Here is a 25,257-nt window from a genome sequence, read left to right on the forward strand (position 1 = left end):
CTGACCTGGATGAAACCTGCAAATAGACGTCATGCATTGAGAGGCTTCTTTGTGGAAGTAGGTTGCAGTGTCTCTCAGGGTGGAACTTTTGCCTCAGCTTGAACACTATAGGGAGTTAGTTTGCTATATTTATGATAGTGCAGAGAAGCACCGGAGCTGACCCTTTGCTTAATCCCGCCCCTCAAACGCAGACTGGCCAATCATAGAGTGGCATCGGCCAGCTCTGAACAAGATCCGACAACTATCACATTTCTTCATTTTCAGGCTGATTTTGTGGATTTGGAGCTCGTCCCGGTTAAGCGCTGTGTAATAGTGATACTCGTTCCCTACAGAGCTTTGAAGGAGATATACGCTTCAGAACGTTACTTTTTTACGATAAAACCTGTGGAGCTAACATTAGCAGAGTACGTTAGCACATAGTTAACTAGTGTTAGCACTTCTATGCTACGCTAGCTGATGAAGCTATACTGAATGTATACACATGCTGCTTTTGCTTTTTAATGACAGTGAATAAAGACCCACCCGGGTTTACAGGAATAATGTCGTTCCTCAATTTCATTTTGTTATCACCAGGTGACGTGGTGGTTCACTTTTACGCTGTGATCTTCAGGCTTTAGCTTCTATCTTTTAACCTGTTTTCAATGCTGAATCAGCTGGACATCCTGGACATATCCCTCAAAAAGCATATTGTACCCTTTTGTTTTTCCAAAAATTTGATTATATTTTTTTCAGAGTGCAGTTAGTGACAGTGTGGACTCCATGATAGCTCTGAAAGCCTAACGGAGAAGTGATGGGGGGCGGGGCGTCCTGTGCCTATGATGCTAGACACATGTTCAGAACAAAAGCACCATAATTGGTTATGTGCCCCTCACACACCATGCCAGTAGCAGATTTATCAGTATTTCACGGACCACCTGTGAAGAAATCTTTTTCTCTTGGCCCCACTGTTGTGTCTTTCTGCTCTCGAATTGTTTAAATAAGGCTGACCTCGGTGGTCAAATGGTATATAGACTGAAAACAGGTTCCTGTTTAGATAAGTTTCACCCGAAATCAAACAAAGAGCTCGTTTCATTGTTTGAAAGTATTGTGATTGATCAAGGGGAAATTAATTTCTCGTAACACAACATAGCTGTGTCACAGAGGCTGTGGGGAGAAGACAGATTGAGTTATGTGAATATAATCATCCACTTCACATTCTCAGCAACTCTGAAAACTGCCAGCAAAAGCAGAGTGAATTCCTCCCGTCACACAGCACAGCTGTGGAATGGTTGTTTTGGATAATAGAAAAATAAAGTAGCGGAGTTTGGCACGTGCACGTTGAGTGACTGCCATGTGGCTGAAGCTCTCCGACAGACCTGATGACAGCTGGTTTTCACTGGCCTTTGTGGATAAGATGGGGAGAGGGAGGCATGGGACAGGGCATGAAGAGAAAAGGTAAATAACGGTGATGAATAGCACAAAAGAAACCAAACAGCAGGCAGAGGAATCAAAAAGAGAAAGCAGATGATAAAGGAAGAGGTTAAAATAAATGGTGAGAAACAAACTGGGGGGGGGGGGCTCAGTATCTCTGGGTAGAGCTCGTTTACCCGCAGAGCCAGCCGAGGTGCGCCTGAGCAGCCTGGCTCTCTGATTGGTGGTGCGCGATGCAGCTCTCTCCCCTCCCCCCTGAAGAAAGAGGTGCAGTAGGAACGTCAGACCCAGACAGAGCAAGACTCAGCTGTTGAAGCAACGTTCATCTGAAGCTCTCCCTGAGATGCAGCAGACAGAGAATTTAGGCACCGACTAGACGATTGCACAGATCGATTGCACAGATTTGCTCTTCCACAGCATAGAGTCTCTTATTGCTGGACTTAGGAATTTATCAAACAGGTTCGATTTTTAAACCTTTTGCCAGCAAGATCAGCCAGAGAAGGCAAAGCTGACGGCGAGTGCGTTCCACTCGATTCACCGCATTGACAAGGACGGCCGCCGGTCACCATGGGCAGGCAGGGGCATGATACCTCTGCTGCGGTCCCCGGGATGCGTATCCAGCGCTCCCAGAGCAAGATGAGCCTCTCTGCATCGTTCGAAGCGCTGGCCGTCTATTTCCCCTGCATGAACTCCTTCGATGAGGACGGAGGTAAGATGACATCTGGGGAAGTGTCCCAGCAGCAGCTGCTGGGGGGGGGGGGGGGGGGGGATGCAGAGGGATTGATTGTTAGGAGATTTGGGGAAGGTTGAGAGATGTAATTATAAAAAAATGAGGATGACAGTGTAGTTGAGTTAGGATAATAATGTGATGCTTGAGGTGTGTGTAACATTATCAAGTGAAAGTTGATATCTGCGCCTGCATCTCCAGAGAAGTCGATTTATCATCCAGGCTCTCGATGTGTTGTGAAATACACATACTTCTTCTGTTGTTACTGCCGCCGGTGGTGGTGTTCACATGGATGATTATATCAGTCTGACAATATATTCTACTCATGTTAGTCACAATATCGCTCATTTCCCCCTGGTGATTTGAAATCTGGCTCTGTGAGTGAAAACAAAGGATGTAGTAGCTGGACTGAATCACTGTTTGGTATCTCGTGGGCGAGGGTGCTTATTTAGCTCAGGAATACAACATCGCTCTATGACTGTGTGAACAGAAGCGATGACGCCTACTGCGTGTTTATATTTATTTATGCTCCTTTCATTTCCTCTTCTTGTGGCGGGGGGGGGTCATGGACTTTTATAGCTCTACATACTTTTGCCTGATCATACCGTCTTTTTTTTAGCCACAGTTTCACGCACACACACCTGCACTCACACTTCCACTGTTTGGCCACCAAGCAGCTCTCCACCGGTCGTGTTTTGCGGTCTGGCAAGGCCCAGATGTGAGGGCAGTGGCTGCAGGGCCTCTGCTACTTCATGATGCCAGATACAGAAGTGCTTGGCTGCCACATTCTCCAACCAGTGTTGATAACGCTCATCTGCCACTGCGTTTAATGCAGTTGTGTGTGTGTGTGTGTTTGTGTCTATGTAGATGCACATACGTGTGTATGTAGGGGAACATGGTTTTTTGTCGAAGCAACTCTTGTAAAGTTATTTTATAAAAGCACTGATTCATTGATAGTATGGTAAGCATAGTAATGGTATATCTGGGATTTTTATTAGCAGTATAAACAATAACAAATGCGTTTCATGATTTCCACATCGAAGCAGCAAAAACGGTAAAAAAACGGTGCGTTTTCAATGTCTATTGATAACATCTGATGGGCCCAGGTCTACGAGCTGCGGTTCGCTACAGACGTCAGAGATGACCTCTGCGGCTTCGTCTCCTATTGTAAAGTGTGGAGAGCAGGAAGAGGAGGCAGAGGCCGGCTGAATAACTGAGATCTCAAGGCTGAAAGGCTTCATGTGTGTTCATGGCCGTGTGAGAGATAGGACACCTCTCTTCTCCTCTGACATGAGGAGGGAGAGAGGAGACAGCCACAAAGGGCCCGTGATGATGCCGGATTAGGGCTGCTGTGGTCTAGATGTGATTCATCCATACAAACAATATGACTAAGACGGACTGGCATAAGGATATCTATGCATTGTTTGTCATGACTTTGCACCTGGGACTTGCAAACAGTGAAGTGGCGGTAAACTCTACGTTGTTACCTTCGCCTGGCTGTGCAAATAACACGATGCCCTCAGTTAGCATTCATTTGATTACAGATATGATAAATGAGACAACATAACAGCTGCGATGACATTTCGTCTTTTATCATAGCGATGCCTGATTTTAATTTTGGAGATTATAGATATATTTCAGGGTGATAACATATTAGATAGACCGACGGACGGATGGATGTACTTTCTATCTATTCTAGTTTTCCAAAGCTAAATGGCTTATATCAAATATCTCTTTATGTGTATGTGTTGTGTGTGTGCTTGTTGCGTTCATACTTTTTTTTTAAGGTATGTGTGCGTGTGCCACAAAAGCACAGCCACGTGCCCCCCCCCCCCCCCCCCCCCCCCATGCGCACGCTGTCAGGGAGGCTGGGTGGAGATGAACAGCAGCAGGGCTAATGGTTGGAGTCAGCTGTCGTCTTGGATCAGTTAAGATGTGGGGAGGGGTCACGCTGGATGTTTATGGGTGGAGCATGGACTCACTATGGCTCCGACGAGACCCTCGTAGGCAGTCGGTAGCACAGACCACAGGAGGGCTGCACACGTTGTGTTCGACGCTTACACCTCTGTAGAGCTTGTTGAACTAGCCACCTTGTTTGATTGTCACAGTGATCCTTGCCAGAATAAGCTCTACGCACTTCATGGTGTAGAGATTGATTTTCATTCTTTGTGTTTTGTTTCCCCTCTAGAACGATTTTATTCTCTATAAACAGATGAAAGCGCAGGAATGTCAGTTAATAATCCGTGTGAGTGCAACTCGCTGTGTGAGTCACAAAGCGATGCAACGTCCTGGATTGACAGTCTCCACCCCTCTTCCTCTCTCTTCCTCCCTCTCTCCTTCCTTCGCCTGTGTGTCGTTCTGTGTGCAGAAGCGGGAGGTAAGAAGTTGCGCAGCACGATCCAGAGGAGTACGGAGACGGGCCTGGCGGTGGAGATGAGGAGCAGGATGACTCGGCAGGCCAGCCGGGAGTCCACGGACGGCAGCATGAACAGCTACAGCTCCGAGGGAAAGTAAGGAGACGCATATTCATCAGTCAAAGAGCTCCTGCACACTTATCGTACTGGGAGCAGTTTGAACGTACACAGCCAACTATTTGATTTGATGACTCATATTAGGCTTCACTCTTCCTAATCCTCATGACTTTCAATGGGCTGCAGCTTTGTCTCATGCCAACATGTCCGTGGTAACCAGTGTGTCTTTCTCTCTCTCAGTCTCATCTTCCCCGGCATCAGGCTCTCCTCAGACGCCCAGTTCAGTGACTTCCTGGATGGTCTCGGCCCCGCTCAGCTGGTGGGACGACAGACGTTGGCTACTCCCCCTATGGGTGAGAACAATAATCATTCAAATGTTGAATAAGTAAGGTTAATAATCTTGCAAGTGATCTATTATTTTATTCCTTATATACTGTAAAATATATATAAGTATACCTCAATAACTTGTTTATACTTATACCGTATGTATGCTGGTAGACATCAGTCAGTAGTGTGCTAAAAGTTCAGGTATTTTTGTTACTCAGGAGACATCCAGATCGGTATGGTGGATAAGAAAGGAGCACTGGAGGTGGAGATCATCAGAGCCCGTGGCCTTGTGGGAAAACCAGGTTCCAAGGCACTGCCAGGTAATTAACGCTCTCACACCTGTTATTATCACAGGCAATTACACACCTGCTTAAGTTCAATGTACACGCTGATATATGATGAAATAGCATGTTCCTTCAGGGCTGAGGGATAAGAATCAGAGGTTGTGCGTAACATTTCTTGGCTCTTCCTCTCTCCTCAGCACCATATGTAAAGGTCTACCTTTTGGAAAACGGAGTCTGCATAGCCAAAAAGAAAACAAAAGTAGCAAGAAAAACCTTGGATCCTCTTTACCAGCAGCAACTGCCGTTTGAGGAGAGTCCAGGAGGAAAGGTTTTACAGGTAAGGAAGGTCTCACAGGAATTCACCGGTCTCACTAAAACCACTTCATCCGTCCCTGTTTCAACTTGGTCTCTTCCTTTTGATTCATTTCTTTTTCTGTGTCCTTCTCTGCAGGTCATCGTTTGGGGCGACTATGGACGCATGGACCATAAATCATTCATGGGAGCAGTTCAGATACTGTTAGATGAGCTGGACCTGTCCAACATGGTGATTGGCTGGTTTAAGCTCTTTCCTCCTTCCTCACTGGTGGACCCTACTCTGGCCCCACTGACAAGAAGAGCTTCCCAATCGTCACTGGACAGCTTCTCTCGATCATAGCAGCGTGTGGACTTATAGCGTTGTTGTAGCAGCCAGTGTTGCGACTACAGGTCACGCCCCCCGGTTACACTGCATGCTTGATGTTGTGTCTTCTGAGCCTGTTTCTAGGGGTGCAAAACGTGATCCTGTGTGTTTTGAGCAAAAACGTTGCGCACATTGTGCACGTGGGGCGAAAGCGTGTCGCAAAGCGCCTGGCGGCCGGGATTGCCGGGTGTTGTTGTTGTTTGGAGGAAGCTGGAATGAACTCCTTAGCACGAGGAATCCGTCAGTTCCAGGTTTTCATCCAATTCGAAGCCATGGGGGTCAGTACTGGGAACCGCTAAACGAGTTCTACAGAAGCCCTTTTCGAATGAAAAATAAATGTTTTGCTTTTCTTTTCTTTTTTTTCCTTTCTTTTCTGTTCTTTTGTTTCTTTTTTTAGAGTCAATGTTCTTGTATCTGAAAGGGGTGACAGTGTTTCAAACCAGATGCTCGGTCACGCCACGCCAACAGACCTAGCTGTGTAGATGGAGTTTTGGAGACCATCACTTTGGGTGAGGTGTGTCCCAGCTTGTATCCACACTCCCCCCACACCCCAAAAGAAATGCCCTGCATACTCTCGGTTCATGTGCTGAACACAACCGTATACTGGTAGATCACCAGGAAGACTTCAAAGTTAATCAGAGGCAATATTGAAGTGGCTACCATCAACACTCCAGAATATGCAGTAACAATCCAAACCCCATTAAAAGATGTAAAACCCACCATCATTCTTTCTCTGTTGATATATTGTATGAAAATTAAATGAGAAAAAAAATATTTTTTTCCCTTTTAGTTCATTTGCATGGACACAAATTTAGCTGAATTAAAAAAAAAAAAAAAAGAAAGAAAATTATTTTCTTGAGGCTGCAACTTGCATAAAAGATGAAAAATAAAACAGATCAGCCATTTTTCAACAATTTATATTATTTTTAAAGATAAATCTCACTAGTGCATGGTTTTCAAGGGGAGTGAATGCAACATCGTGATTAAAAAAAAAGAAGACATTGTTAATCATTCTTTGGACCATTCATGAGTCTGTGTTTAGCAGACATAAGGGAAACTTAAAGGAAACTTTTGGAGCTATTTAACAGAAAAAATGTTTATGTGACAAAAAGTGATAATGAAAATAAATGTAAGTTATTTATTTCATTGTAAAAGGCTTATGCCTTATAAAGATAAACATTATGTGCAAATTGTACATCTTTCTCTTTTTCTTCCTTGTCCCAGGGTACTTCTCATTGTACTATTCATTGCTACCATTGTTCGGTCCCCTGATATTGTCCAGATTTTAGGACTGTTGGTTCTTTTACAGTTCTGTATTGTTTCAGTCTGTATTTTATTTTTGGATTTGATTTGTTTAACAAGCATGTTGAAAAGGATTTTCTGCAACATGGCTTGGGCACACCTTACAGTAACTCAGCATGTTTTGATAAAGATGATATTTGGAATTTTTGCAGTTTCTTGTACAGTGCATGTCAACTTCAATACTTTTCTCCCTCACCTTAAATTGAACTCTACGACAAATTAGTTCTCGGTCTTCTGCGGCCAATTATTGAAGTTTCAACAAAAACATTCCACCCCCCCAAAGGTCATGTTTTCTTTCAGGTTTTTGAGAAAAAAAAGTGACAAGGACAATATTTTATATTTAAATGGAGGTTGACGAAAAACAGTTGTGATTGCAAGTGTATTTTATTTCAGTATTGTTGACGAACATGCAAAAATAATCTGTATTGGTACAGCAAGAGGTCGACACCTAATCAAGAGGCAGCAGACATGCAGGAGACCTGTGCTGCTGCGGTTGAATTTTACAGCCACTGTTTGTGAAGATGAGCTCATCACAAGTTCAAATAACAAGGGATATTGCCACAGAAAATGTTTTTTCTTGTTTTAATGAAAATGAAATTAATTTTACTATATTTTTGTTAGTTTTATTTAAAAGCCAAGACCAGTTTATTTTTTATTTTCTATTTTTAGTAATTATAAAATACTTCTCATGTCTGGGAAGTATATGAATCTTATAGTTGCAGTATGTCTGAATGAAATTGACCCACGGCATTATTCCTTTTCCATACGACGATGACGCGTTTTAATGTCCAAGGAAACCTCGTCACAAGCTGTCACAAGCTACAGTATATATTTTCATTTTGATTTCCATTGTACATACCTTCAGATGTCACAATCTGACTCAACAAGCTACCATGAATAGATCGACAGACTCGTTTGGAACAGGAAGAATGCCTCACATGATGACAAAGACATATGTTATTTATCCTTTTGAATGCCTTTTCATTTTCTCTTTTTGGTGCAATGTGTTAATGCCAAGGCTATGTCTTGGTTAAGTATGGTTGAGTACAGAGATTTATGTAAGTTATTTTTCAAATTAAAAATAAAAAAAATTGATATTACACTGATGCCAAGAGTTGGGTGGTGATAAGAGTAACACACACGCACAAGAGTGTGACACGCTTCCTATAGAAACTGCAGAACAAGTAGGAACAAGTAAGAAGTGTCAGAATCAACACCGCAGGAGAAATCCTGACTAAGTCATCAGTATGGGTCAAGCGCCAAAAACCCTGGATCCTACAATTCCCATAATGCAACCTATAGGATACTTTATCCCCCCCCCCCCCCCCCCCCCCATGGGGTCTCATTTATAACCATTGTGCACAAAACGGGGTCTGAAAGAGCCGTACGCCACTTCCCACGCACACGTTAATATCGCTTAAACAATTGCAGAACAGAGCGTCAATATTTATCAATAATCACCAAGTACGATTTTAGTTTTCATTGAGTGTTTGTGAGTAAAATCGCTGCAGTGAACACAGCCTTATTGATTCATTCATGGTTTATTCCATAGTGACAGATACAGCCTACTGTACACAGACAAACTGTAAACAGCTGTCTGATGAGAGTATCGGCTCTCTGCAGCAGAGGAGTAACCATGGTGATGTCACACACCTTCTCCATCACCTCACCTCGCAAACCTTCAACACCTGCACATGATGAGGATCCTGTAAAGTAGCAAAGTCTGGACATAAAGTCAGTGACAGCTCTCGTACGATCACCTCCATATGCTCATTATCAGTCCTGCTCATGATGCCATGAGAAAACATCAATGAATAAATAGCGTTCACCTCTCATGCTTATATCCAGGGTGGTGCAGACCACTGATTGTCGCGATCATTTTGGAAGTGATCGGTCTGACTGCTGTGAACATATAAATACTACAGTGAGACTGGTGATGTGTAATGCTGCACCGTAGATGCTCTGGTACTGTTAGGACTGCGTCAATGGGAGAATTGGGAGAGAACGAGTGTTCAGGGATCATCTCATCCACAAGCACTTGGATTTCTGTGGCAAAAATAATAAAAAACCTTTCTTGTTCTTCCTCTCGGTGTTCTCTGTGATTCACCGTAAACAGCCTCTGATCAGCAGTTCATTTCTATGCATCAGCATCCATGAGGTGCTTTGCATCGACCGTTTATGGTTGAATGTGGGCGTGTAGAGGGCGGGATGTGAGGCTGGACCAGCTGCGCACTCTGACAGTCATATGCAGATATACAGTGGGTACGGAAAGTATTCAGACCCCTTTAAATGTTTCACTCTTTGTTTCATTGCAGCCATTTGCTAAAATCAAAAAAGTTCATTTTATTTCTCATTAATGTACTCAGCACCCCATCTTGACAGAAATGTAGAAATGTTTGCAAATTTATTAAAAAAGAAAAACTGAAATATCACATGGTCATAAGTATTCAGACCCTTTGCTGTGACACTCATATTTAACTCACATGCTGTCCATTTCTTCTGATCCTCCTTGAGATGGTTCTACTCCTTCATTGGAGTCCAGCTGTGTTTAATTAAACTGATTGGACTTGATTAGGAAAGGCACACACCTTACTTCATGTAGGAACTATTTTCTTTCAACCCTATTTCCTACATGAAACTGCTCACAGCAAGATCTGTGGATTATTTTCAATAACCAGGTCAAGATTTCTGGAAAGAGAGTGTTGAGGTTTTCAAATGTAGTTTTGGGCGTTTGTGCCGCATAGTTCCATTATATTAGAGAGAAGGCAGACATCTCTACAGATAATGTATCTGAAAAACTAGACAACTCACCAACACGATCTATAACAGGGGTGCCCACACTTTTTCGGCTTGCGAGCTACTTTTAAAATGACCAAGTCAAAATGATCTACCTACATTAAAAATGCTGAATATCTATTTATTTATATATATATATATATATATATATAGATATATATATATATACACTGAGTATACTTTATATTTACAATATATGTTGGCGTACCTTGCATAACTGCATGAACCCTTATGGCACAATATAATTCTGTACATCTTTGGTCATTACCTTACTCTGATGACTTGCACTGAATGGGATTGGCCAGAGTAGCATAGTCCGGACAGTAGCTGCTGGTAGCCCGCCTCAAGCACACTTCAAATGATCATCAGTCATGGTGGAACGGTGTTTGGACTTAATGTTCTTCATGTGGGAAAAGGCTGACTCACATAAATGAGTAGAGCCGAATAATGTAGTCAAGAAGGCATCACATTTCCTCATGTTTGGGTACTTTTCCTCTGTGAGAAAACTGTCCATGAGCCCTGGACTTCAGCTGAATGTCAGCCTGCAGTGTCAAAATCTCATCCTCCACTCCAGACGAGTTCAGGTGAAACAGCGTTGCAATTTTTGATGCGAGTGAATCAACCTCAATGTCTTCCCGAAATGTGCAGCACATAAGTGTAGCGACTGGCTCGAGTAAAGCAAAGTCTCGAAAGCGTTTGTCAAACTCTGACAGACACTTGTCAATCTGCTCTGTGTAGCGCGCACTGTCAAGTTACGCACACGCCTTCCGTTGAGTCTCCAGCTCTGACGCGAGGTTTTGGAAGTTTCCCAAATCATGGCGCTGCAGCTTTAGCTTCTTTAGTAGAAATAAATTGGAAGGCTAACTAATTAGCTCGCTGGAGTTTTGCAGTAGCTCGCGCGGTTGACCCGCGCATACGTGGTGACCCGTGTGTTAGAAAATCAAGTGGCAAATGCCATGAGGACATCTCATTGTTTTTGAATGGCATGCGATCTACCTCCGCGATCGACGTAGTGGGCACCCCTGGTCTATAATGATTAATAGCACTGCAGGCAATAGGAAAAAACATGTATTTTAGATTTTGGGGGTGAACTGTCCCTTTAAGGTGCATATACAGCATCTAAACTCATTCATCCATTAGTGACATGCAGCCTTGCAATCTTCAATAAAGTCTCACACACTGTCCAATTCCGGCCTCATATCGGCCCCCTGGTTGCTTCTGCTTTTGGTTAAAAAATAGAGATCACTAACAAATGACGAATGGCTGAAGTTTCAGGGGGGAGGACAGTTCCTGTTTTATCCGTATTTAAGGAGCCTGCAAACTGCACGCATAAGAATAGACGTCCAGCTCTGCAGCGCAGGTACGTACTTAATGATCTCATTACATCTGTTATCATATGTTCAGCATTTTCAAATTCAGAATAGAAATTTGACAGAAACTTTCAGCCACATATAGTTGACCATTAAATGTTGTATATCTTTTGCAAGTATCTGTTCATGTAACCTCTGTTTTTGTCTTTATGTGGCTGTTGCCCCCCCAACACACACACATAATCTTCCTCAATGTCCAGGATGCTATTTCCATTGATTGCAATAAAACGGAGCCTCGAGGATGTTGGTTATCTGGCTCTAGATGTTTTCACAACCGGTAACAGAGATGGCGTTCGAAGAACCCTCATCCTCCTCCTCACATGTAGCTTCTCCAGCCTCCTGCTCAGCTCCCTGCTCCTCCTGTACCTCCTCTTTCCCCTGAACTATGAGCTGGCGGTGGCCGGAGCGATTGCCGTCTGCGTAGAGGCACTACTGACGGTCGCCCTCTTCCTATCAAAGAGAGTAAGGTGCTGGGGGATTCTATTTGTGATCTCCATGTTCATGAAGAAGAGTCGGAACCTGCTCCTGACCGCTGGGACCAGTTTGGTGGTTCTTAGAAATATCCGCAACACCTTGGAGAACACCACCGGCCTGGTCCGGAGCATGATTTGCAACCTAAAGGCCAAGAAAGCAGCCATCGTCGCTCCGTTCAGTAGCTATGTGGAGATGTTGAAGTGGCTGGGAAACATGCTCAAGGGGGTTACAGACTTAGGGGTGGTGAACCTCGACTCCCAACTCAAGGTGTCACCCAGACTGGAATCAGACAAATTCCGGTGGAAACTTAGTGAAGCAGAGCAGAGGCTGAACGACACCGTGAAGTATGTCCAGGCCCTCATGAGTACAGTCTCCTCTGTGACCGATAGGATGTTTCCTGCCATCAGCTTCCTCGTGCTCATGCTCTTCATAGCGCTGCACGTGAAGAAATACTGCGGTGACGCCAAATACCAAAACCGGTTCATGAGCAGCAAGTTTGTTGTTTTCGACGAGAGGCGGAAGACGGAAGGAAAGCCCCACCTCCTCCCCCTCACGCCAGAGGAGGAGAAGCTGTACGCCGCCGTCCCCTCAGCCCGTCCCACCACCAGAGAGGGGCGAGCCATGCTGAAATTTGGTGTTCCGGTTGTCTCCCATTTCATGGCTTGGGTCATATTCATAACTGTGGATGCCTTATTGTACTGCTTTGTCGATATTGTGACAAGAAAGTTATCAGAGCTGGAACCGTTCCACGTCCCGTTATTAATGAGCATCAAAGTAAGTGTTTGTGAGAGAACTTCTGATACGTTTCTGCATTTACAGTATTTGTCCCATGCAGTCCGGCAGCCGCTGAATATGAATCCTTGTGTCCTCTCAGGGGATTGCGACTCTAGTAGGCATACCGCTTGGTGAGGAGAACCATCAGAAAGACTTCTCCTACTCTGTGACCCTGTTTGAGAAGGAATGCCTTCCTAAACCCAAGCTGCTGCTCTACAACTCCGTCGTTCCTCTGGCTGCCATCCTGCTCACCTTGTTCATCATGGCTCTGATGGCTGCCAAAGTGGGCCAGCTCAGGCTGATGGTCTGCGAGAGATTCTTCCCCAGCGCCGCGGAGGAGAGAGTGGAGTACCTGCACGCCAAAATCCTGAGGAAGAGATGCAAAAAGAGGAAGGGGAAAGACAACTGCAGCCTCACGTCGCTCTATTTAAAGGTATTCATTACTGTCCGTCGCTGGTGACGTTTGTACATCTCTTCGGCTAATGCTTCAGGGTGTTTGTCTTCTCTTTTCAGCCACATTTCTGGTGCCCGCTGCTCTTCAGGCTCAAAGGGGATCCGCAAAGTGTCGTGTGAAGAAGTTGTTCTTTTAGCTGCATGTTTTCTCTGTTCTATGATAAGAAAGCATAAGAAGGTCCCCTGCTGAGGGCAGCTTTCAACAACGGATTCTACGTCCTTGATGATCCTGTTATTACATCATTCATTTTTAAATCAACTTTTACCTCATAAGGCAGTGACACTTGTGACTTAAACACTACCAGTTTATATCTAAGCTGTCCGGTCCGTCCGAGAATCACTGAACTCTCAGCGAGCCGCTCTGGAGGGATAAATAAGGTCCTTCAGATACAGCAGTCAGGGTGAAGACCTGATTCAGTGACCGCTGCGACTGCAACACTGTGCACTTTGTAACTGGAATGAAAACTCAGGGACTTCAAACGTGTCCTTTCTGATATCTGTATATTATATTAGTGTGTGTGTGTGTGTAAATATATTTTTTCAGATGCTTTTTTATATTCCATGGAATATTAAACAATAAATACGTGTTGCTCAAGCACTGTGCTCCATCACCTGACTCTACCTGTGCTGTGTCATTGTTACTCAGCATGCTGTGGCAGTTGATTGACTTACATCATATGACATAACCGGCCAATCTGCCAATTGACAACTCTGGTAACCATGGAGAATGGCTAATAGATGCTTTATACAAACCCTTTCACATTAACTGAATTTCCCACCAATTACCTAATAATTATTATAATTCAATTCAGAGTAGCTCCAATGAGCACTCAGCATCTAGATATGTTAATGTATTGTCAGACATGACATCATGTTCATTACATGACATTATTCCATGATGAATCTCTCCCTGTGTGTACTGTGACATACTGTATACATTTAGGATTGATACCACAGTACTGCCAACCAATCGAATATATGAATAATACATAACCAACATTAATGTCCTAGGCTTGTTGGAGGCATTGTAAAAAAAACAACAATCTAGTTAACAATCATGTATTTGTGAAGCTAGCAGTGAATCCTGTTATTTATGCTCTGCAGTGTCTGTCTTACATAATAGATAATAGATAAACCTAAACCTAAAACACAGTGACAGGCTTCTTTATGTGACCTCCATGTGGAATGCTCCTCTGCAGAGTAGAACAGATATCTGCTTACATAATGTAAGACAGATGTCCCCGACATGTGCAGTGAACAGCACTGTCCTCTTTCCACTTACGCACTGTCGCTGTTCATTAACGTCTCACAGCTGTTACATGTATATACATTTCTCTTACATTTTTTATAAAATAACTTGGTCATTTATTCTTTATTTATTCATTATTGTTGTATCAGGTTTTTAAATACAATCCACGTTATTTGATTTAAATCAATTTGGCAGTTAAGGGCAATGATTTAAAAAATCCTATAAAAAAATCTATCAAAAATGAATAGTTTGTATGAGTTTATATTGCAGTATCCTGACATAGGTGTGTAGGAGGAACCTCCCAGAATGCACCAGGGCAACATAATCATGGACAAGAGTCTGTATTGAGTATGTGTTCCTGCATTGTTACTGCTGTTATTGTGTTTTACATTACAATACCTGCACTGTTTCCACATTTCCATTTCTGTTATACAAGCAGTTATATCAGTGAATTGTGAATGTGGTCAGCCCATGAGCGGTGTCATGTGCATGCTACGTCCAATGCTCCCCAATGTACCGACATTACATCACAATGTATAACCAGGGTTAAGGCCAACGAATTAAGAACTAGTCCAAAACAATAAAATCTCTGTCTCAATATATATATATATCAGTATAATATTATATCAGCAACTTTAACCTCAAAATGCTGTTGATGACCGGACCAGAGATTGCAGAGCACGCTGTGATGTAAAAACACAATAGTGCGTTCTCAATCTCATATGTGGCCTAATTTAATAAACAAAGAAAAGCCAACGACCTATTCCGGTTTAAAATAATAGTTTGTCCAACTCTGCAAAAATGGTTAAAACACTTACTTTCAGAGTTGAATTATGTTAATTTAATGTGAATCACTTCCTCAATTTCAAGAAAAGTTGAGTCAACATAAATAAGCAGTGTGTATTTTTTCTCGTTATTTACTTTATTGAACTTTTCAGAGCTACTCATTGTCGACTGTATACTCCCACACCCCCCCCCCCCCCTCCCACTGTCAGAAGGAAGTGGTACAGCTCAAGGATGAGTCGGCCTTCTGTGACTCACACGCTGCCACTGACCCGTGTGGCTACATGATAAGCTCACATTATGTCTCAACTGGCCCTGTGGCAGAAAACCACGCCAGCATGTCAGCCCAATGGGAAGCTGCTGCATGATGCTCGGTGACAGCCGCAGACCTTTTTCTGTTTGTTGCACCGTGGGAAGGAATGAATGCAGTCCATACATGGGCATAGATAGAGTGCATCCGATAATGTGCGAACCTGCTGAATATGCGAAAACAGAGTCAATCTGGGTCAACGAAGTAAATCATTTTAATGAATAGTTCATCAAAGGGAAAGATGCTTTTGGGTTACCAATGGCAACAAACATGAAGGAAAATGGGAGAAATTTCAACAACAAAAAAAAACACCGCCACCTCTTCTGCACACGGTGATTTGTCTGAAGGCTGATGGCTGAATAATGTAGGCGTGACTTGCAGAACTGTCTCGCCTTCCAGGTTCTGGGCCAGTTGTTCATATAGAAATGACTTTGCCTTCATAGGGCTTTCTGATCACAGCTGTAGGTTTCCCCACCTGCAGGCCAAATACAAAGCAGAGAGAGAAAGGTTCAGTGACCTTTGTGTACAGTAACTCATCAGGATTTGCTTCAATTCAACATGAATCTGATTTCCAGTCCCCCCCCCTGAAAGATGTTTTTCACATAAGCCTTCATGTCCTTTATGTTTCATTTATGATGCTCACATAATGAACAAGAAATGGTGAATCAACATTGTCAGCAAATATATTTAGTGTTGAAATCACTCCCTCGTTCAGTATTCCATAAAAAGCAAAGAGAGTTAGTTGAGAAGGTCGATGCCTGGACTATTCACATCTCTGCAGTTGTCATTAACCGAGATATTAGCTATAGAGATCAAAACTGCTTTTAGTACCAGGCTGCAAACTTGTGAATTCCTGCTGTAAAGTTGGGCATTTTAAGATAGCGGGGAATTGACTCGCTTTTAGAGCCACCCTTGGTGTCACTTGGTGTACACCTGCAATAACAGTTTTTGCCACTTGGGGGCAGCAGAAACAAGTTGTAAACACAACACTAGCATACCTTGACATGGTGAACTTGTTAGCAAACAGATGCTTACCTACACATCCAGCAGATGCACAGCAGCATTAGCATTTCTTTTGTTATTTCATTTCTAGTCTGGAAAAAGCAAGTCCAGGAGTTCCTCTGTTTTAGCTTTTTGGTCTCCACCAACTCCTGAGGGACATGTGTGGCTCCCGAGGAGCTAAATCACCAGCTAGTCAACTTTGTCCGTCTGCTGTTTGGTGCCGAGCAGGTAGTGTACAGTGGGCTTTTAGGGTTAGAGTAGCACAGACAGTCTTTTACGAGCTGGGGTATTATTTCCTACTCATAAAGGTCGTGGGGATTGACTGACCTGATCCCTTTGCCTGATTCTTTTGTAAACAAATTCAGAGAAGGGCTTCCTGTGGATGAATCTGCCGTGTCCTGCTGACACCTGCAGCCGCCCATCCTCATAGACCACTTTGCCCCTGGAGATGGTGACGACAGGGACACCGTGGCACTCCATGCCCTCGAAGATGTTGTAGTCCACGGCCTGGTGGTGGGTCTTGGCTGATATCCTCCTGCCAAGACACAAAGACACAACGACATGTCAATTTAGAATTATTTTGGAGCTAAATGTCTTCATCACATGCAAACCTTGTTGAAAACTTAACGCATTCTGTTCTAATCTGCCAAGATGTACTCACACACAGCATCGAGTGACTGCAGACACTGTGCAGCAACAAGCAATGAACTGAATTATGTAAAAAAGCTGGAATGGGAAGATATTTAGCATGGCTGCGATAGAGTTTATAGGCAGAAATGAATAAAATGATTTATCTGAAAGCACTCATAGTTAATGTATTCAAGATTTATGTAAAATTCATAATTCAATATTGAATGTAACCAAACACAGCGTTACGTGGTGTTTGTACTTTAATGGTGTATTATCATGCGACATGTACTTTTACTTAACTACATTTCAATGTGTTAGCAAATAGTTACCACACAGCCAGCAGATACACGATGCGTCTCTGTCCATTTGACAGATTTAAATCTAAGTCCAAGATGCACTCTGCTTTGAGCTCTGATGGACTCTTCAGAGTGCCGCAAACTGTTGCCGACTGCGCCCGAAAACCCCCGCCAAACGCAGCGAGTGAACCAAAACTGAGACGTCGCTGAGCGCAAAACAAAACAACGAGCTGAAAGACACAAAAGGCCTCTGTGGTGCTGCAGAGTCGGTTGATATCTCTCTGTGTGTTCATCACTACGAGCTTGTGATCCTACTTGTGAATCATGTGATACATTTTTAATTAAATAATTGAATTAAGTACAGAACCTTCCATCGCTGCATGCAGTGACTAACAGCAGTAGTAACTTAATGCACCTTCTCATTAGGGAGGTGGAAGGGCTTTTTGGGAAATAATAAATCTCTGAGACGGAAAGCCCATTAAAACACTTCATATTCAAATGATCAAACGCTCCGCACTGTACAGATTGATGATGTCTGAGAAATAAATCAGATCTAAAGGACTAAATCAGCGGGGAACAGTGAAATAACTCTGACTCAGCCAGTTGCATGAAACACATTGAATGTCTTTTTCCTTTTTTTTCCCAGAGAGCACTGCTTCCCCCCATTCACACATTCCCCGTTGATTTGTAGAGCCAGACACCGTGCCACGTGTGCACTGACAAAAACAAGATGTGTCCTCATTATCCAAGTAGCAGCAATTATGAGACACACAAGGCCATCGGATGAACTTCCTCAGGCGTTCCTGGTTACGCAACCGTTTGTGGCCCCTGGTCCGGATGTTGTGTTACGAAGCGACACTCGCGCCGAGGGCAAGTCATTACGAAGTTTCACAGATGAATTCGCGGCCGCGGCGATCAAACACGAGGCGCCGTCATGCTTGAAAAGGCATCGCAACGTCCGCAGACACGCACGCACGGTGGAGACAGAACACGCACTACACCCGAGCAGGTGATGGGCCTGAGAACTGAGAACTCCTCCACAGCAGGAATTGTATAGGTCGCACGCAAGATTTGTTTTGTCGCCAGTGAATTAATCTACAGCAAATTACAGCAGTATGTAATGTGTTCTTCTCCAATTCACATCAGCGGTTAGTGACTTCCCCCGAGGGGCTGAGCCCAGATTCTGCAGCAAACAGAGCAGCGCAGTGCCATTCTGGCTTATATAAGACCTAGTGTGCCACGGTTCACGAGCTACCGGAACGCAAACTGTCCTCCGTCGCCTGCATCTGTGCGTGATGTGGTCCGCAGGACAGCAAACTGTCCTCCGCTCCACATCTGCATTGAACAATAAGAAAATGGAAAGAAACAAACACAGGATGCGTTTCTTTAGACGCAGCCTTGTGATATTCTGAGCTGCTTACTGGAAATAGCCCTAATGCTGCGTGTTCTCTACTATGGAAATTGGTTTAGCTCCCACGGGGAAATATTCGTCATCTTTAAGATCCTCACCATGACCCATCAGCATCATCCCACTGATGCTGTGTGCATCCAGCTGAAGCAAGTGTTACAAATCCTTCCAAAAAAAACAAACATAGGAAACAATGAATCACTCCGACAGTCTTTTTTTTTTTTTTTTTTTTAACCGACTGATTTCATTCATATTTAAATTGTGTCGCCGCTGTAGATAAGTGATGACATACCCTGACTTCTGTATAGAGCACAATCGGCTTACGTGGTGTGTGTGTGTGTGTTGAGGTGGTACAAGATAAACGATACATCGCTTCTCTTCTTAGTTGCCTGTATCTATAGCATGCATGCTTTACTGCTAAACTTTGTAAACTTTATCTTATTCAACCCAATGCTTGACACCCTGGAGACGTGCTTTCAAGTCTGCCCAATGTTTCAGCACCATCTGCAGTCTGCATCGGCAGGAGCTGCTGATAGCACTGAAAGAAATGTTTCACTTCATGCTGAGAGATAAGAGAGCATTCACAATGTGCTTTGGAGTCGAACACATTTGAAACTGTACACACAGCGTGTTCCTTTTCCTGCTCCTTCCCCCCCCCCCCCCCCCCCCCCTGCTTGATGGCTAAGAGTCGGGGTCCTCACCTTGTCATCTTAGGGTCCCATATAACCACGTCGGCATCCGAGTTCTTGGCGACGCGGCCTTTCTGCGGGTAGAAGTTGAAGATTTTTGCTGCGTTGCTGCTGGTGACGGCTACAAATCGATTCTCGTCCATTTTGCCGCTGTGCTGATGGGGGGGGGAGGACGCAGGAGGACGCGGGAGGACGCACAAAGAGGCCGGTTCGAGTAAAAGGGGCCCCACGGTGGATGACAACAAAATACAGAATTAGCAGGCAAAAGGTCAGTGCTTAACTGCAGCAGCAAGCAACTCGCCTCTGCCAAAATATCATCTACTGTGTGATTTGTGAGCGCTGTGGAATGTGGTAAATCTTCCAAGCGGCCTCGGGGCAGCCGGGCTTCACAACAACTGTGAGAAAATGCAACGTCGGCTTTGTGCAGCGATCTGCAGCTCCGAGAGAGTTTAGCCTTTTTCTGTTTGTGTTGTAGAAAAACAGAAACACTTGATATTTCAGCTCAAATAAAATGAGAAAAGTATCATTATTTGTGTTAAAAGAATGTACATTCTTAGCCAAACATTACATTTGATGACGATAGCCCAGTAGGGTTTAAAGATGTACAATAAACGTAAAAATAAAATAAGTAAAAGGGCCCTCGTAGGAGCCTTATAATCTGATACTGTGTCTAAATGTATGTATCTTGTTATCAGCCCACTGCCACATCACTCCTGCTGTTCCAGACTTAGTGCTGAACAATGTCACAATGAGTGCGTTCATATCATTAGTACACACCACTCCTTTCTCCCAGATCACAGACATCCTGTCCTCCACTCCGTTCACTCCGTTCGGGATCTTGGTGAAGTCGTCTTTGCCGAGAGCCTTCTGGCACACAGAGAAGGTGCAGTTGTCCGTCCCCGTCACACTGAGATCATCACTAGCACGTTTGATGGATAAATATGTGCATGGGTGAATGACTAATGAATGAATAAGCAATGCAGAGCAAATACATAACAGCCATACTTGTCAGCTTCAGCATCTTCGCCCTCCTGTACTCAAAACACAAAAAACAATTGCTCCCAAGCATACACGCTAAGTTACAAAGCGCACTAATCTGTGATGACACGGCTGGTTGCTAAACTGTCAGTTCCACCTACTTGGCCAGTAGGTCCATGAGGTACCCAGGGGTGCTGGGGTCAGGTCTGAGGGGAGGACCCATGACAAAGCTAGCAGCATGAGCCCAGTCTTTGTGCCAGCAGTGAGTGCCGTCGGTGCCCAGTCCAGCTGCAATGGGCTCCCCGAACACCACACGCCCTGTAGAGTGAGGACATAAAAAATGCAAGACGTTTCAGCGGTCACATGATGACACCGGAGCAAGTTCCACCTGCTGAAGAAGACGAAAAGTTAGTTCAATTGCTGCTTCAGAGGCTTTTCCACTGTGGAAAAAATCACGTGGACACATTGAATAATTTAATTTTTTGTGTTTTTTTTTCTTTGAAAACATTAAATATTTACACCAAATATGAATACTGATATTGGTTCTGGCTTTATAAAAGAAAGACCACCGTCTCTCAACCTTGCCCTGTTTCAACAGCAGGGGGCAGCACACTCACCATCTCTGCGTGCGTTAGACACCACCTTGGCGGCAGATTTGCTCATGACATGGACCACGTACAGCGGGCAGTTGACAGCGTGTGCGATGGTGATGGCTCGCTGGGTGGCCTCGGCCTCCACCTCCTCCGGCCGACACAGCTCATGGCCCTCTGGCCCCGTGATGCCCAGAGACAGCATCTTCTTAGCACCCTGCCGAGTCCCAGCGGGGACGGAGACAACGAGGCAGACTAAAGGTTATTGGAGATGGGAGGGTAACAACAGCGCAGCATCTGACCAACTCTAACTAACACAGGTGAAACTAAACTAATATTGCAAGGAGCGTGTGAAAACATGAACTGACGACTCAGAGCGGTGCTTTAAAACACGTGAACCCTTGTGTTAAGAATGATCTTCCTTGTCCAACGATGTATAAATGATGATGATTGCAAAATCTATTTTAAATATTTGTTTCCCTTTTCTTCTGACCTTTTTAACAATCCAATATGTAGAGATGTGTTACATTGGTGGCGCTTCCCTTTGTCACAAACTGGGTTTGCAGATTTTGTGAATGTGGTCGAATGCGGAAACGACAACAAAGCAACAACAAAGGGAATATTTCATGTTTTATATGTTGTGCTATGCATGGACGAATATATATTCATTTAGTTTGACAATGAGTAACTCACAGACAATGAAATGTCCCACTTAGGCCTTCTATGAACAAACTGCTGTAAAACTAAAACAATAAGAAATATGAATATCTATGAGGCATTGAGAAGGAGTTGTGCTGCATTAAAAGTACTGTCAGCCACAATAACAGACGTAGAGAATATAAATAAAATCAGCTGTATTCATGTTTCACAGCTGGAGAACAAAAACAGATGTAATGCATTATTTTCTGTGGCAGACTTCTGAAATATGTCATCAGTTATAAAATAATGTTTAGAAGCAATTCTCATGAAGTTAGAAAAAGTCATGGGCTGTCAAGCCATTATTTTTGGGAGCGGTGAAAGAACGGATCATTTGTGTTAACAACACAAAGTCATGTTTACCACACCTTTAACTCATGTCCCGGTGGCAGCATTAATCATGTGTTCCCAACCACAAGAGGCCCGATCGCTTTCACTCTTTTGGCCTTTGCTGCTGCCTAGTGGTGGATTGTTGTCATGACATGGCATTCTGACACGTCAAAGCGGAAAAAGAGGCCCTGGACATATCACACTACCCGTCGTGAAAAAGACATGTTCTTGGGACAATCCGGAATTCTTTCGGGTTAAACATTTTCTGACGGGGCAGAATTTGCCTTTGGTGTTACATCACATTGCTTTCCATAAGCAACCTTTGATTTGCTCTCATTGCTACGACAGACAGGGTCAGTGGGCCTTGAACCATCTGGAGCGTAGTTAAACATTGCTTTTAGCTTAGAATAAAAACTATCACTATTATGGGTGAATGTGAAAAGTGTTGAGTAGCTTCATTATTTGTTGTACTCCTTACTAACACATTATTTTCACTATAAAAGACATTATCTGACAGGAAGAGTGGAAATCACGTACATAAGCAAAAATGGGAAACAAAAACAAACACCATAGCTGCTCTTCAATACAAGTTCCATCTTTCTTACTGTCGGTTTCAATGAATTCACCGTACGAACCTCTGCGATCAGGTCTCCGTTCTCGGCATGCACCTGAGCTATGGCTCCGACCTCCTTACAGTGGGAGAAGGCAGCGTACAGCTCGGAGTCCTGCAGCATGAACACGTCTTTGTAGGCCATAAACATCTTAAAGGAATTGACTCCCTTCTCTTCGGTGAGCGTCTGCATCTCTTTTTTGACCTGCAGAAGAAAAGGGTTGACATGGAGGACTAGAGAGACATTGATTCTATATTCATAGTACCGCTCTGAAGCATAGGAACATTGTGCCTTAAACAGAACACAAGTCCTATTTCACATTTATATTCTATAGCAGACATTCGCGTGTGGTGCGATTATATTTTGGGATCGGCAAACGTACTTGTAAGCGAACACTTTACCAAAAGAATGTTTTGCTTTTTGATCTATTAACAATGATTCACCTCGTCGCTCCACCATGTGACGGCGACATGCAGCGAGTAGTCGCAGCAGACTTTGGGGTCAGCTTTCTTTCGCCAGCAGTCGTAGGCCTCCAGGAGAGACTTGCCCCTATGAGGGATGACAAAGTCCAGGATCATTGTTGTCCCTCCTGCCAGGGCGGCCTGGTGAAACACACGCATTGAAAGGATGCCAGTTAAAGATTAACACTCACACACACACACACACACACTGCCAATGTAAAGTTTAGGCGTAGATTCCGCATGTACACCGTTATTAAGACTGTAACGTGTAGTTCACTCAGTGTTATACAAAACTGACACAAACTGCTAATTGGTATTTGATGTATTATGACGTAGTTGTTTAGCAGCCTGTTGAACTGCACTGTGCCAGGTGTGGACAGAAACATGAGGAACACTGGAGTAAAGTAACGCTGAATGTTTATTTGTGCTTCTGTATTTGGAAATATATTTCCACACCTTCCAGATCATGTGTGTGCACCTGGTCACAGCCTTTAAAATAAAACACCAACACGTGCGTCAAATCGAAGATAAATTCAGCATTATAATAAAACGGAATCTAATTTTGCACAAGCTCATTTAATATACTTCAAACTATTAAAAGAAAGGTGCAAATTGAATGCCAATACCACAGATGAATCCTACACCTATGGGTGCATCAGTACATGTCGTCCAGGTGTTTACCACCAGTGACAGCAAATTGGATAAATTCTTAGATAGTCAGGATATTGTGTTGTGCACTGATGGAAAGTAATCAAGCAGATTTACTCAAGTACTGCGCAGTACAATTTTGAGGTATCTCCAGCTTCTACTACCTCATACTTCTACCGTTCAATTCAGATGCAAATATTTCATATTGCATATGTTTACTTGACAACTTTAGCCGCTAGGTAATTCAAATTGCAGGTTCAGATTGACAAAACAAAATATCATGAACAAAAGGTAAGTATGATGAAAAATGAGACTTAAAGAATCCCTGGGCTCACGATCTACCCAGCACTGCATTAAGTAGTTACCAGTTACAATACCATGATAATGCATCACTAATTACAATCCAATATTATGACATACATTACTTTTCATGGGTCATTATGCCGAATGAGTCTTTTTCACTTTTGGAATATTTTCATGCAAATACTTTTGTATTTATACTCCAGTTACATTTTGAATGCAATAAATTAAACTTGATGATAATGCTGGATGAATATGATTGCTACTGTTGTCATTATAAGCGGTTATGGCTTTGTAAGGTAAAATAAATATTGGAGAAAATGAATTATAAGAAGTCAAACTAAAAGGTAGTGAACATTTCAACAGCGGATTATTGTGAAGGCAGCGCCGCGTAACGTCATCACCGTGACGCACCCGAACCCCTGCTTTTGTCCCTCATCTATTTGATGCCGTGTCAATAACTAACATGTTCACCTTGGTTCCGATGTAGAAGTCGTCCACAGCCTTGGTGCCCATGAACTCCAGCTCCATGTGTGTGTGCGTGTCGATGCCGCCCGGGATCACCAGTTTATCGGTGGCATCGATGACTCGCACTCCCCCCGGGATCTGAAGGTTCAGTCCCACTTCCACTATTTTACCATTTTCGATGTAGACGTCGCTGATCACGGAGCAGTCCTCGTTCACAACTTTACCCCCTTTTATCAAGATCCCGCTGGACCCGGCCATCCCCGCTGTGCACGGCTGAGAGGGGGTTTAAAAGAGAAAGAAGGAGAGAAAGAAGGAGAGAAAGAAGGAGAGACAGAAGGAGAGACAGAAGCCAGAGTTTGTGAAAACTGCACAGAAGTGACAGCAGAGCAGCACATACGATCTGACGCTCGTCTGTGTGCAGCGAGTCAAAGAAAACTGCATGAAGGTCAGTTCCAAAGTTCATGTAAGATAGGGATATTGCGGTTATTCGACTTCTACAAAGTAGGAAAGTGTGTTTACCAGTTAGACTCCGCCCTCCTAAAACCGCCCGCCCTCCTAGATATGAAGCGCAGCACATTTTCACTGCATTCCGAACCGTTTCCGGTTTCCTTTTTGTACATACGTTTTGCAGATGCCTTTACAAAGTATATAGCCCACTATTTGGGACATACTGCGGGTACATCCCAAGTCTCTTAATTGTATCCCCGTTTCCTTCACTTGCCTCCTTTCCTTGCGTCTTAG

The 25,257-nt window shown here is 43.7% G+C and overlaps 3 protein-coding genes across 22 annotated transcripts in view; 2 read left to right on the forward strand and 1 right to left on the reverse strand.

Moving 5' to 3' along the window:
• The window catches only part of rims2a (regulating synaptic membrane exocytosis 2a), a 129,456-nt gene extending 122,833 nt beyond the window's left edge, over positions 1-6,623 (forward strand). For 14 of the 15 annotated variants that reach the window (XM_076096592.1, XM_076096587.1, XM_076096589.1 and 11 more), the window contains 5 exons: positions 4,506-4,647; positions 4,849-4,961; positions 5,154-5,255; positions 5,417-5,556; positions 5,671-6,623. In XM_076096592.1, the coding sequence (XP_075952707.1) occupies positions 4,506-4,647; positions 4,849-4,961; positions 5,154-5,255; positions 5,417-5,556; positions 5,671-5,874 (701 nt within the window). In that variant the 3' untranslated portion in view covers positions 5,875-6,623. Of the gene's footprint in view, positions 1-1,977; positions 2,120-4,505; positions 4,648-4,848; positions 4,962-5,153; positions 5,256-5,416; positions 5,557-5,670 lie in introns of those variants that run through there. The other variant, XM_076096602.1, reaches the window with a different exon arrangement.
• A 4,926-nt stretch (positions 6,624-11,549) lies between these two features.
• On the forward strand, positions 11,550-13,187 carry dcstamp (dendrocyte expressed seven transmembrane protein; the record flags this gene model as incomplete). The annotated part of the gene is made up of 3 exons (XM_076096446.1): positions 11,550-12,614; positions 12,715-13,047; positions 13,128-13,187. Coding segments are annotated over 3 exons (1,458 nt in total), but the record flags the coding sequence as incomplete, so codon positions are not given.
• A 2,418-nt stretch (positions 13,188-15,605) lies between these two features.
• Positions 15,606-25,050, reverse strand: dpys (dihydropyrimidinase). Of its 6 annotated transcripts, XM_076096464.1 has the most exons (10): positions 25,036-25,050; positions 24,523-24,789; positions 23,083-23,241; positions 22,664-22,843; positions 21,030-21,219; positions 20,574-20,730; positions 20,212-20,353; positions 19,447-19,589; positions 16,739-16,946; positions 15,606-15,884 (listed from the first exon to the last, which is right to left on the reverse strand). In XM_076096464.1, exons 2-10 carry the CDS (start codon positions 24,772-24,774, stop codon positions 15,825-15,827), a joined length of 1,491 nt encoding a protein of 496 aa, XP_075952579.1. In that variant the 5' UTR covers positions 24,775-24,789; positions 25,036-25,050; the 3' UTR covers positions 15,606-15,824. The 6 variants fall into 6 exon arrangements, 5 of the variants coding, with proteins under 5 accessions (XP_075952579.1, XP_075952578.1, XP_075952580.1 ...); XM_076096463.1 differs by lacking the exon at positions 25,036-25,050 and having other exon boundaries at positions 24,523-25,022; XM_076096465.1 differs by lacking the exons at positions 15,606-15,884; positions 25,036-25,050 and adding an exon at positions 18,847-18,910 and having other exon boundaries at positions 16,766-16,946; positions 24,523-25,027.
• Positions 25,051-25,257: the final 207 nt, after the last annotated feature.

This window comes from Anarhichas minor, unplaced genomic scaffold (assembly GCF_050575085.1).
Source record: "Anarhichas minor isolate MPS153535 unplaced genomic scaffold, ASM5057508v1 ptg000022l, whole genome shotgun sequence".
Lineage (NCBI taxonomy): Eukaryota > Metazoa > Chordata > Actinopteri > Perciformes > Anarhichadidae > Anarhichas > Anarhichas minor.